The 12,928-nt window shown below is 34.6% G+C and overlaps 1 protein-coding gene across 1 annotated transcript; it reads left to right on the top strand.

The window, feature by feature from the left end:
• The first annotated feature begins 1,197 nt into the window (after nucleotides 1-1,197).
• Nucleotides 1,198-12,685, top strand: LOC125811712 (origin of replication complex subunit 3). The gene is made up of 17 exons (XM_049491244.1): nucleotides 1,198-1,254; nucleotides 1,356-1,538; nucleotides 1,656-1,836; nucleotides 2,134-2,303; nucleotides 2,411-2,541; nucleotides 4,391-4,664; nucleotides 4,806-4,883; nucleotides 5,325-5,416; nucleotides 5,510-5,600; nucleotides 6,419-6,618; nucleotides 6,924-6,993; nucleotides 7,636-7,721; nucleotides 8,329-8,418; nucleotides 9,918-9,993; nucleotides 10,836-10,963; nucleotides 11,924-12,091; nucleotides 12,416-12,685. The coding sequence occupies exons 1-17, from the start codon at nucleotides 1,198-1,200 to the stop codon at nucleotides 12,519-12,521; spliced, it is 2,181 nt and encodes a 726-aa protein (XP_049347201.1). The 3' UTR covers nucleotides 12,522-12,685.
• The last annotated feature ends 243 nt before the right edge of the window (nucleotides 12,686-12,928 follow it).

Here is a 12,928-nt window from a genome sequence, read left to right as displayed (position 1 = left end):
TAACAATGTGTATGATTAACAATATCCCTCTCCGATGAAGTCAATATGTAATAAACTTATATTTTAAATTAAACTAATTAACATTTATTTTATAAGGTTATGCATAAGGCCAAATATTGTAGAAACTATATAAAAAAACATAAATATATCAAAAAAATGTAGAAATTTCAATTCAATTTTCTTTATCCGAAAATTCAGTCTTCAATGTAAGGATCACAATTCTTCGATGCAACGAATAATCAAAATTTTATTAAATATATTTTAAATTACATTTAATTATATATTTTGACCCAAAAACATTTTAATTTAAAAAACCTAACCCATTTAAGATTTAAGTTTAACCCAAGCCCTATTTGCATTAAGAGAAAGAACTCATCTGATTCACTTTTCTGTTCTCACTTCTTTTCGCGCGCTCAGTAGCAGCCAATAAGAGCCAACAACCGCCTCTCACTCTCACCGGAGCAGCAATCGCCGGTGACCAGCAGGGCAGTGTATCTCTCAGTCTCTCTTCTCAGTACAAGTAGGAAGAAATTGTGTTGCTACCTGCTGGATTGCTGCCTGGTAGTGTTCTTTTTTTTTGGATTGTGTTGTTGAATGATGCTACTACTACAAGTTATTGATTGTTGGCACTATTGAATGTATTAGTTTCATGTTAAGTTAAACATTATGATAATTTTATTCTCATTTTATTTCTCACTTGCACCGAAAAAAGTTTGAACTTTTACATAACCGAACCGAAGAGCTGAATGCCCATCCCCAGCAGAAACCAGAAATTGCCACATTTGATTTTTGTGTGTTGTTAGTTTCTGTCTTCTCGCTCGACTTGATTGTTTGAATGTTCATTGTCGTTTTGTTTGTGCACAAAGTAATTTCACAAAGGGAAAAACCGAATAAGAAATTGCGATCCAAACTTTCGGTTAACATTTTCACCAACCGAAAACTGAGAAACCAAACTGAACTGACTGAATGCCCAGTCCTAGCAGTCACCCTTCTTTCAAGGAAAAAATTGTTACTTGATAGCTCTTTCCTTTATTAATATTGTATTGAAAATCATTACTTGTTATCGATTTTGTTTGGTGGTTGTTGTCTAACTTGTTACTTAATTCAGTAGTTGTAGCCTTGAGGTCACTGTTAACTATAGTAGACTTTAGCCAGCTTACTCTAATCCTGAATACTGATGTCTACTCTCTTTCAGAAATGTATTCACCAAATGAACATCCTCATACAGTCCCACTTGCAGAAAACAATCTTCAGGTTTATAGCAATACTACTTATCCAATTTCCACTTTTTTTTGTAAGATTTTGTTTAGAGAATGTAACCGCTTTTGGATGTTTGCTCCTGTGGAAATTCATAGCCATTCTTCGTGCTGCACAAGGCATCAAAGTCTTCAGAGTCTACTGCAATATCTCCTGGAAGACCCACCAAAAGAAGACTTGACTCTTCACCAAAAGTATCATTAAACAATGAAAACAAGAATGAGAACATAAAAATGGAAGCTTTCCAGTGTGTATGGTCAAAAATTGAATCCAAGATTAAGGTTCTTCTTCCCCAATTTTGTTTCCTGAAATGTTATAGATATTTTCGTTAGTCCAATTGAGTGTGAATTAAGTGATGCTAAATTGCTTGTTTCTTGTTGTTTGAGAATTGAATTTAGGATGTCTTGAGGAGTATAAATGCTGACGTGTTTGATGAGATAGGACAATGGGTTCGTGAATCTTTTAATGAAATTTGTTCGTGTAGAGGGCCTGTTGATCCATCAAAGTCAAGTCTTCCATACCCTTTTGTTCATAATGGTGGTTTAGTTAAAAAGCTCTTCACTGGTCTGGTCTTCACCAGTAAGTTCATTTTTCATTTCTTTTAGATGTTTAGTTTGCAAATATGAAACTATGCTGATGGTAACCAATATCTGAAATCTTCTATTTTGTTTTTCTAAAAGACTTCTTATCTCAACTCCTCCCATAAATTTGTCGTGTTTCTTTTCAAGAATGTTGTTCAATTGTGTGAATTATGGCCTGACCATCTAACCCTGATTTCCTATTCCCAACTCTACCTGCACTGTTCCTGTTGATAATATTTTATCAACGGGTAGTAGTTCATTCGTGTTGATCAGTACATTCTTGGACTTTTTGCAGAGAATATTGAAACTGTCGATGACATATTAACTTTTGCTGAACTTGGTTTAAACTTGAAATCTCGTGGATGCTATGTGGCTAATATTTCCTCCTTGGATTTTTCTACCAAGAATGGCATTGGGGGCTGTCTCAGAGCGTTTCTGAGACAATTGCTTATGGTTGACATTGAAGTAAGTAGACAATTTAAGTCTATAATTATGCACATATTTAAGTAGAACTAAATCTTGTGTGACATCTTTATTGTTATTCACTATCATTCTTGTTTTTGATTCTTAAGGCAGCTGATGTTTCGCTCTTAGCATCATGGTATAGTGACCATGGCAAGTATGAGAAACCAGTGGTTGTAATTATTGAGGATATGGAGAGGTGTTCTGGGGATCTCTTATCAGATTTCATCAATATGTTAAGGTACCGTCATATATTGTCAGCATATCTCCTTTTTACACCATAGCTATCTACTTTTCAAGCATAATTAAAGCAAGAGTTGCACAGAACTTCTTCGAGATGGTGTATTTTACAATTTTAATTACGGAAAAGGGTCATATTTTCCCCTTTACTTTCAAATTATTTTCATACTTATCCTCCGTTTCACTATTATACATATCCTTACTGTTATGCTTAGAGCCAATAATATCCCTTATCGGCTTATCCATTAAATGTCCGGGTCCCAGCCTTCAAATAGACACGTGGAGATTTGATATTAATTTAAAGGACCCAGATCATTTTGCCCATCCTGCTTTTGTTTTTTAGTTAAAATTTTGTTACTAGAATCTGGTTTCTGCAGGTATGTCATTAGAATTTTGTTGCTGAATTTTGGAACTTGGAGATCTGATTCAATTTTTGTGAAAGTTTTGTTGGTTGCTGCCTGTAAGGTTTCTCTTTCAGTATTTGTTTTGGCTACTGTAGATTTGTTTAAAATGGTGGATAACAAGTCTGTGTGTCAAAAATTACAGAATATAGACTATATGGTTCTAATTATTTTCAACTAAGACTTAAGTTACCAATTGCAAAAAAAATAAAATTGATTGAGATGAAGTAAGACTATTGGGTTTATGACCATTTGGTTGAAGGCCACCTACAAATGAAACTAAGAGCCTGTTTGAATTGGCTTATTTTAAGTGCTTTTATGCCAAAATAGCTTTTAAACACTTTGGTAGTGATTGGGTAAAATAAAAAAGTGCATATAAGCACTTGTTTTGCAGCTGAAAAGACAAAAATAAGCCAAAATCTATAAGCCCATCAAACAGGCTCTAAAATAAACACAGATGAGAGATGATGCATGATTACAACAACAACAACATACCCAGTGAATTCCACTAAATCTTATTGATAGTGAAGTTGATTTGACTATGCATTGTGAACTTCTCAAAGGATTAATGGATTATTTGGAGTTTGTATATTCTAACAAAGGGAATGCGTCTCGAGTTTATGTGTGCAAGAGTTTCTATTGTGTTGAGAAAAGGGGATTAATATGTGACGGCTTTTTTCATGGACTTCTAGAACTCCTATGAGGAACTGATGTTGATTGTCATTATTCTTGAGGATATTCCCATTTGCTACATAAAGACAACATAGCAACTAGTTGATTTGTTCACAAAGGTGTTGATCAGAACTCAAGTTGATTACTTTTGTAACAAGCTGAGTATGATCAATATTTACGTTACATCTTGAAGGGGAGTGTTCTAGATGTATGTATACGTCCTTTGGTATAATGTACATAGTAGCAAATATTAGAAGATTCAAAGGATTTGTATTTTTAGTCTTCCCTTAGTTAGAACCCAGTATCAACTTATTTATACTGTACATCTTTGAATAAGAAACAAATTATTCTCCCATACCTTGTCTACTACATTTATCAAAGCTATGTGACTGGCAATAATATATACTCCAAATTAAAAATGGAGTTTTCTGCTGCAGTGCTGACAAAAGCTGGAACAAAAGTATGAGGCATCAAATCAGAGTTATGCATAAATTATCTCTAATTTTGATGCATTTTAAGTACCTTAAGAAAGGGAAAGACCTTTTCTTAGTTTGGTCAAGGGAGGAATATGCTTGTTTTTGGGATAAAGTTGATTTAATTGTACTTGCTACAAACAAATTATTTATGGTGTGTACGTATTGATGCATGATTTTGTGCCTGAGCTTTACCTCAATTTCCTTTCTATTTTAAAGTTCATTTACCAAAGTATGTAGCTGTTCTGACATATAAAACCACTTTTGTATTATGATTCTTATAAGTAATGTCTGCTTTTATCAGTGAATGGTCTGTTAAGATTCCAATCATCCTAATTGCTGGTGTTGCTACAAGTGCTGATGCTCCCAGAAATGTGCTCACTGCCCGTGCACTTCAATATTTGTCTACATCAATATTCTCTCTGAAATGCCCAGCTGAAAGGTTGGATGCAATCATTGAGGCTGTTCTAGTAAAAAATTGTGCTGGCTTCAGTGTTGGCCACAAGGTGGCGACTTTCTTGAGGAGCTATTTTTTGAGACAAGATGGAACAGTTACTTCATTTGTTAGAGCCTTAAAGGTCTGAAACATATTTTTGTTTTCTTGAAATTATACATTAGAACTATACCCATCATGTGTTTTTCGGCTCTGCTTGATTAGAAATCTGAATGTACATATGTACCCAATCATATACTTACAACTAACATAATGGTTTCTCCAGATGGCAATAATCCAACAACTTTCCATCGAGCCTCTTAGCTTTGTGCTCAAGCTTTTAGTTGATGAGGGAGATAGTAAGGTGAGAACTACTTCTCAAACTTTACATTTGCTTGGTTCTATTATATTTCTGTTTGGTTGGTGTCTTTATCTAAATGGGGGATCAAATATTTCCTTGAAAGAGATAAACTTCCGTACTCTGACTTCTATAGGATTTACTCCATATTTTTTCCTTGTTTTTCAAAGTGCCTTCGTAGTTGTTGAGATTGAATAGGTGAAACATCCCAACTTGGTTAGAATGTTTCAGGCTGTGACCTAAACCAACTTACAATTGCAGGTTATGTCCATGATGTCAGATACTGTGGAATGATAGTTAGGCCATTTTGCTATTGATATTCTGCTCTAACACATATTATTTGTGGTTTTTACATTAACATGGTTACCATGTGAAGATCAAGTTGCATCATATAAGTGACAACTTTGTATAATTATTTTTTTCCCTACGATTGTTAATCCTTTACAGGGGTCATGGTATGAGGATCTTGCTAATTTGCCAGAGGAATTGATAAAGCATTCTTTTGAGCTTCCATCTTATAGGAAATATTCCTCAAATCGGTTTGTAACATTATATGCCCCTTTTTAATGATTAAAAGTGTGCTTCATATTTGAGGAGAATATCTCTAAATAGCTCATGAATCATCTTACCAGGAATAATCATGTAGAACTAAATGCAATGAGTCTAGGCCATGGACTATCAGAAATGCAGAGGCTGCAGGAACTATGGAGATCTCGCCTTATGGTAAGATTTTATTATACATTGGGCCTTTACGATTAATGTAGTTCATACTGGTTCCTAATTCAGGCGATGACAAGATTTGGAAAATTATTCCACAACTTTTCAATGCTCCATGTCTTTTTGTAGGTTACTGTTTTGGTATACTTCTTGTATACGGCCGACTTTGGCCTTGTGAATAATGAAATTGTTTACCTGATAAAAAAAATGCCCCTGTTAAAATTTCTCAATAACCTAAAGGTGGAATGGCTTCATCATTTTTTTTTATCAATAAATGTAGCTAAATATATCTGGAAGTAGAAACTGCTTAGTTCCTTTGCAGCTCTCAGTGTTATCAGTGAAGTTCTCCAAAAAGTTATGATGTTATCCCACAGTTGCCCGGTGAACATGTTATCTAATACCACAGTTATGGAATTGAAACCCCATTCTATATGGTATTAGTTAGTTATTGGTTGAGTTCTTCAAATAAATGGCTACATCTTTTTTGAATTTTCTTTAATTTTCTCTAGATTCTACTGTTTGGTGTTGACAGCCAGAAGAAAGATCGAAGTTTGCGCTTCTTTCATTATTTCTTCCTTCAAGACTTGCCACCCCCTCAATATATGCTATCTCTTCTTCCATTTTCTCTTCTTAGATTGTTGGAGTCTCTTACAAATTTTAAGGTCTGATAGCTAATATCTAATGAATCTCTTTGTTTTTCTACAATTGTTTCTATTTGCTTCCTGAATATTATAGACATGCCAAATTATGGCATTGAATGAAAAAGCTAGTTATTTGTGCAATATGGGGAAGATTTCTATTTCGTGACTAAAATATTATTTTAGTGTTTATATGAAGCTGGAAGGTACCATAAAGTTGCATTGCTGGACTTGTATTTGGAGGCATTAGATCCTGAGTTATACAACTCCAGGTTATCTAATCAAGGCTGTGATAGTGCAAAAGATAGGAGCTTGTTGTCAAATAATGATAAACTTTTCAAGCTACAAAGGGCTGAGGTTACCAATCAAGTCATCCGCAAAATAAGGTAGTTGCAAGTCTTACCCTTATTTCTACACTCAGCATTAACTTGTTCTTTACTTCACCTGGAAAGTAAACTAAGAAATTCCATGCAGATGGAATTTTATTCCAGTACTCTATTCTTTATGGCTGTAAGGAGAAAACTACTCCATCCATAATTAGATTCTTTAGCGAAAATGGTGTTTGCAGAAAAACTGAAAAGGATTCAGATGATTCCTTGTGTTAAAAGTTCCTGTATCTTTTGTCTTATTCCTCCAACCCTTCTCCTCCAACCAAATGTTGCGCATGATGCTTGAGTTTTTGATGAACCAGGGATCTACCAGCTGTGAAGCTATCCCAGTTGCTTAAGAGTTGGGAGAGGCTCACCAAAGGGACAATGGAGGTATAATCACTGCCAGTTCATTTTAAGCGGCAAACCCCTTATAGCAGTTATAGGAAACAATGCAATTTGGTTGGTGTTCATATGGATTTTATGTTTATAGGAATAAATATGGAAAAATGTAATTGGTCAATGAGACATGTTAATACTTAAGAAAAGGAAAACTAAATGCCCACGCACTAAGGGAAAAAAGTTAGAAAATAGAAGCAGCTAACCAAATGTACTGTCATCAAAAAGCATATGAAGAGGCAAACATATTTTATTTTGGAGTTGAAGGAACTGTTTTCATGGTTAGGAAACGTCTTCAAAAGTTTTCCCAGGTCATGCAAGCCTTAATGATCTTTTCTTTCTATCCCATCTTTCCTCATTGGTGATTGAATAAGATTTCAATGATAAGTAGATTATTGAATTGCCTCTGGATGGAAAGGATACTGAGAAATCTCATCTTACATCAGAAATCAGATATTTGGATTAACTTATCTGTTTGATTTTCCATGTTTATCTTGTAGTGAATGGCCTAAATTTTCTGATGCTTCTGCAGCAGTTTCATCTTACCAATTTTACTTGATGCTGCAGCTTACATCGAGTGAGTTCTGATATACTGCTGTGCTCAGTCATTTTATAACTCTCTGGTCATTGCTTCAGGTTCATGAGAAGATTATGGAGCTACAGTCTCAAATGGTATCAGAGGATGTCAAAAGTCACAAAGCAGAATTAACTGATATATCAAAGTATGTGGTGAATCCATAACTGTATGTGTTCTATCCTTGCGGCATTGTAAGGATAACTTGACACAATTTGTTGAGTTGTAAGATTTTGTTTCCGCTTTCTGGCATGTCATTTGTCCTTGGGCTAGATTTAATATATAGGAGTGCCACTTATTGCTAGATAATTGTATTAAGGTTGTTATAGCCAATGAGTTAGCATCTCTTGTAATTTTATGACTGCGTGTTGGAATGCTGTTCTCCTGCCAAAAAAAGTTTTGCACTGTGAAGTCCAGATGGCCAATTTAAGTCCATTAATCTGCTCTATAGATTTTGGAACCTTATGGGTGGTGACTTGGGGTGAAGGTTGTGAGGAAAGTTATGTGTATAAGCAAGTCAAAGAGGAGAGAAAGAAAAAGTGAAGGGGTTAGTACCCTCCATGTCAGCTTTTCCACCCATTGGATGTATATGCCTTATACTCCACCTAGGGAGGTAAATGCATTAATTTCCTCCTTTACCCTTCCACGTTATGGAACCAAACAAGTAGAGATACTTCGGTACAAGTAGTTGTGATTCTTCTGAATATATCTTAAATCTTTTTCTTCAATTTACGATGTTATGACTTGTGTAACAGGAGACATATCAATCGACGCTGTTTAAATGTGGAGAAAGATGCATGCACATCAAATGACAAAGCTGTGACTTTAGCAGGTCAAATGATAAGGTAGGGAGGGGCACATAACCTGTATTCCTCTACCTTTCTGTCATTGCTGTGCTTGATAATGGGAATAGCGGGGATGAATTTCTCCTTATCTTGCTTTCCTTTCTGTCCTTTGGAGGAAAAAGTCCTTTGTCTAACTACATCATGGTCCCTTTCTGTGATGGCGTGCCAGATAGGAAAATATTCTTCTTACACTTCTTTTTAAGCAGAATATGTTTTTTAGCCAGCAAAAGATCGTGAATCTGTATGAATTTACCACATGTCTGCTTTTAGACGATGTGTCGGTTATAATGCAGGTTTTGTAAAGAAGCATTAAGAATACTTTCTGATCATTTGACTAGAAGGCATAGGTGCTTGAATCATGTCAGCCATGAACATAGACATAGTGATACTCTAAGATTAAACTTTTGGGGCATGATACAAAGGAAATTAAAAATTCTATATTTATGTTTTTATCTGATTTATGAAAAAACATTTGAACTATTTAACACTACTTCAGGTACATACTCCGTCACTTTCATAGGTTGTAAAATAGCTCTAAGTGCGGTAAAGAGTGAATACATGTGTAAATCTACATAAGAGAATTATCCTCCTCTGCTCTCTTATTTAGGACTTGTTAGAATGGTAAATAAAAGATAGGGAACTTTGTGTTTCATGAATGTTGTGTACTATTGTTAGAATATCATGAGAATTATTTGTAAATGTAGGCTGCAATTGTCTAGATTCATTGTTATCAAAATAGAAGAATATGTTTAACGATAACTCATATGATATTCTAGAATACTCTTTGCTTGATTGTTCAGAAATATTACTTTGTAGATTAATACTCCTATATAAAGAGTGTTCCTTTTACAAGAAAAACTCCTTATACAGAGAATCCTTCTTGAAATAGCTGAACCTGCCTTTTACAATAAAGATATATAAAGAATCCTTGTAATGTCAACAACTAAGTCGATAGAGGTCCATCGAAAACTACATCTCTACCCTCACAAGGTAGGGGTAAGGCTAGTACACCAACTTCTCACTACTCCTCGTACAGTTTATATACCGAAGGTTTTCATTAAAAATAAAATTATATTCCTTATCAAGAAAAAAACTGTTATCGACAGTAACTTAATCTCTAGCGACTTCTATGATGTCCTTCACCACTGTTAACTGTTACAGCTGTTTAACATCATTTGAAAAAAATGAGCTAGTTGCTTGCCATAGTGGTGCTTCTAAATCTAAGTCTCAAAGTTTTAAATTTTTCGAGTCTGAAAGTGCTGCAAATTATATTTTGAAGTCTTACTAAGATATTGTGCTGAAGCATTAGAATCTGGAAAATAAAGAACCCAAGAAGTGATGTTATCATGTGCCTTCGTGTTCCAGACCATGCTTGATTGTCCTTTGCCTGTATCTGTGAAGGTTTATGACTCAATTTTTAGGATGATGATTCTTTTTCAGCAGATAAAGTTAAGTTTCTTCACCACTACTTACCTGTTGTTGAATTGCTTACGAAACAGGGACACCATGCAGCCCATTGAGTGTATACCATTTCATGAACTTATTTGCTTCAAGGATGTTGACAATCTCCAATCAGTTAAGTTCCCTGATTTTCATTTAAGACATGACCGATCACAGTAGTATGCTTCTATATTTATCATCTACACTTCAATCTAAAGACATGCGTGCTTACTTAAGGGTTTCTGGTAATTAAAATTTCCTTTGTGCTTCATTCACCTCAATCTTTTTTCCCAGCAAGCACATGGTTACCTAGTAAGTATACTATTACTATTTGAAGTGTGACAGTTCTTGTAACCTGGTAAAGTTTTTAATGCTAATTGCATTATACTATGTTTAATAGATATCTTAACTGTAGCTATCAACTTTGTAGTTAGTCAGACCAAGTTTCAGGAATACCTTTGTATTTTGATCTCATATGTGCAAGAAGTTAGATAGTTCAACTTATGGTACTATCGGTAATTCTAAAATGATGTGTTATTACTTGCTTTGCATTTTCCATAGTTTTCTTTTCTTTTTCTTATTTTCTTGTCGACGGTGAACCAGAAATCAAGGTTATTAAGATAGGGTAAGTATGATGTTTTTGTGAATTTATAAGTCAAGATCAAATTATTTTGGCCGTAATTCTTTGATAACAAGGGATAGCCTAGTGGAAATGAACCTCTACCTCCAATCACAATGCTGGGTTCGAGTCAACAAGAGAGCAAAATGGGAAAGAACCAGCCACCCAGATGAGACTCCTGCTGAAAAACTTTCTTTTTCCGGGGAAAGAACCAGTATTTGGCTCCTGCCTTGGGGGGTATGGCTTTGCCATGTCACCTATGTATGCAATTCTTTCAGTGGTATTTAACATCAAAAGCCTTATTGTGAAATTACAAGTTGATTCATGGACTTACAGTTGTTTTTATGCTTCTATGTAGGCTTTGGCTGGTGATCCAAGAAGAAGAATTCAAATTGATCTCTTGAATTTCTACAAAATTCTCAAGTGTGGATGTTGCAGCAATAGTGGTGGTACACTATCACCATCTATGCATGATACCTCAATAATGTAAGACTGCTCTGAGCACCTCTACTCATTGTTTACAATGATGCCCCATTAGAGCTTTTACATGCCAGGTGGCATGTTGCCTAAGTTTGGTCACATGATCATATACCAAATACAATGCAGACTAGTTTATACTTTTTTTCCTTCATTGACGTGCTATCATTCTAATGTTATACTCATCCTGATTTACTAGGCTACTTAGATGGACATTTCGTGTCCCTTTTCCAATAATATTGTATGCTTTCCTGCCAATGAAAGAAGTGCTGTGAGTATTCTGGGTCTGTAGTCTCTTGCAGGGGAAAACATTACCTGTTCTATTCTTTTTCTCTGCATGCATCAGATAGACTTTGTTTCTGAATATGCATAAATGACTTCAGTTAGGAAAATTTCTCACTGATGTGAGGTTTACATGACTTCTTTTTTGGTGTGCACCATTTGGGATTCAAGTCATACCCAGCGCACCACTCCTGTTATGCCAGTGGGCTTTTTTTTTTACATAAAAAGGTTTCTACAAGTACAGTGGAGCTTAAATCATCTTTCATAATTTACCACATCCAAAATAAAGGTGTATAATATACCAAAAATGTGCCTTGAATATTTGGTTTTAACATGCCATCTCGTTTGGTTAAATTGGAATGAAAAAAAAAACTAACTAAATATAGAAGGCGGCGTCTTTTTATGGACAAACTTAAAAATAAAGTAAGAGAAATTGAAATGGAGGGAGTAGTATATTCTTGGGGAGAGTCAAGTTCATATAAGGTTAAGTACTCTGATGGCTGAAGTCAACTTGATATTATATATTGGCACCATTTGTAACTTCGGATTGCATATTTTTTTGAGTGATGAAGCTGCTATGCTATATTTTTCTCATTAGAACTAGTTTTTATATTCAAATGATTTTTATTTTTTGCATTCACATGGCTTAATAGGAGAGCTGAAGTTGTTTTGAATTCTCTCACACAGGTATACACTGGCTCAAGAGCATGGCGATCTCATTAATCTTCATGACTGGTTTCAATCTTTTAAAGCATCTATTTCAAGCTCAGGAAAGAAAGGGTTGAAGAAGTTGGCTTCACCGAAGAAAAGAAAGGAGAACACCTCTTCTCAAAACAATTCTGATGCATTGTTGCAGTATCCTTTTATCTCTTCAGCATTTTCTTGGCTGTTAAAACAGGTGCCATATTGATGTGGTTGGTATATAGTCCTCTTGCTCTCTACCAACAATTTCATTGGATGCTTATCATGATTCTTATATGGTTTTACATCATGTTAGTATCCCTGGTTTATGTTTTGTTGTAGTTCTGTATAAATTCCATGAAGCCTCTCATTCTCATTTGCTGGCAACAAGTGTTAATATACCATTTAGGTTCATTCAGGAATTGTTTGTTTCAGATTTTGTTTCATAATTGTATGTTATTGTGGGCTATTCTGGATCCTTGACTTAATGTTGCATAGAGCAAGATTTTGCAGAGCTGTGATGGAGCTGCAGATTACAGGGTTGCTTCGTATGCCAAGCAAACGGCGCCCTGATTGTGTGCAGAGAGTGGCTTTTGGAGTGTAATCATATTATATTAAAACTGGAAAGTTCATTGGATTATGTTTTTGCCCCTCTATAATTAAAATGTTGTAAAACATATAATTATATTATCATTTGAAATACATGAATCTGTAATGATTTTTTGACTTCATTCAATTAATTTCTAATTTGATATTTTATTACATAGAAGGGTGAGTAAACAAAAAGTCATGAAGTTAAAAAGTTGAATTATGTACTCATAAAAACTGGATCAACTTTATACTCTTATAACCCCAACTTATTTCTTAAACAATAACAAACAAAATGCAAATTAAAAAAGTTTGTTTAGAAATTTTAAGTTTTGTATGTCATTGAACCAATAATATTTTCGTATAACCAAATAAATATATATCTTACGAAGTAATAAATATTGTCCTTAGACATAAATCTTC

The sequence above is a fragment of the Solanum verrucosum genome, unplaced genomic scaffold (genome assembly GCF_900185275.1).
Source record: "Solanum verrucosum unplaced genomic scaffold, falcon-dt-bn FXZP01000238.1, whole genome shotgun sequence".
Lineage (NCBI taxonomy): Eukaryota > Viridiplantae > Streptophyta > Magnoliopsida > Solanales > Solanaceae > Solanum > Solanum verrucosum.
The sequence above is the reverse complement of the archived record's forward strand: the minus strand, read 5'-3'. Positions and strand labels throughout refer to the sequence as shown.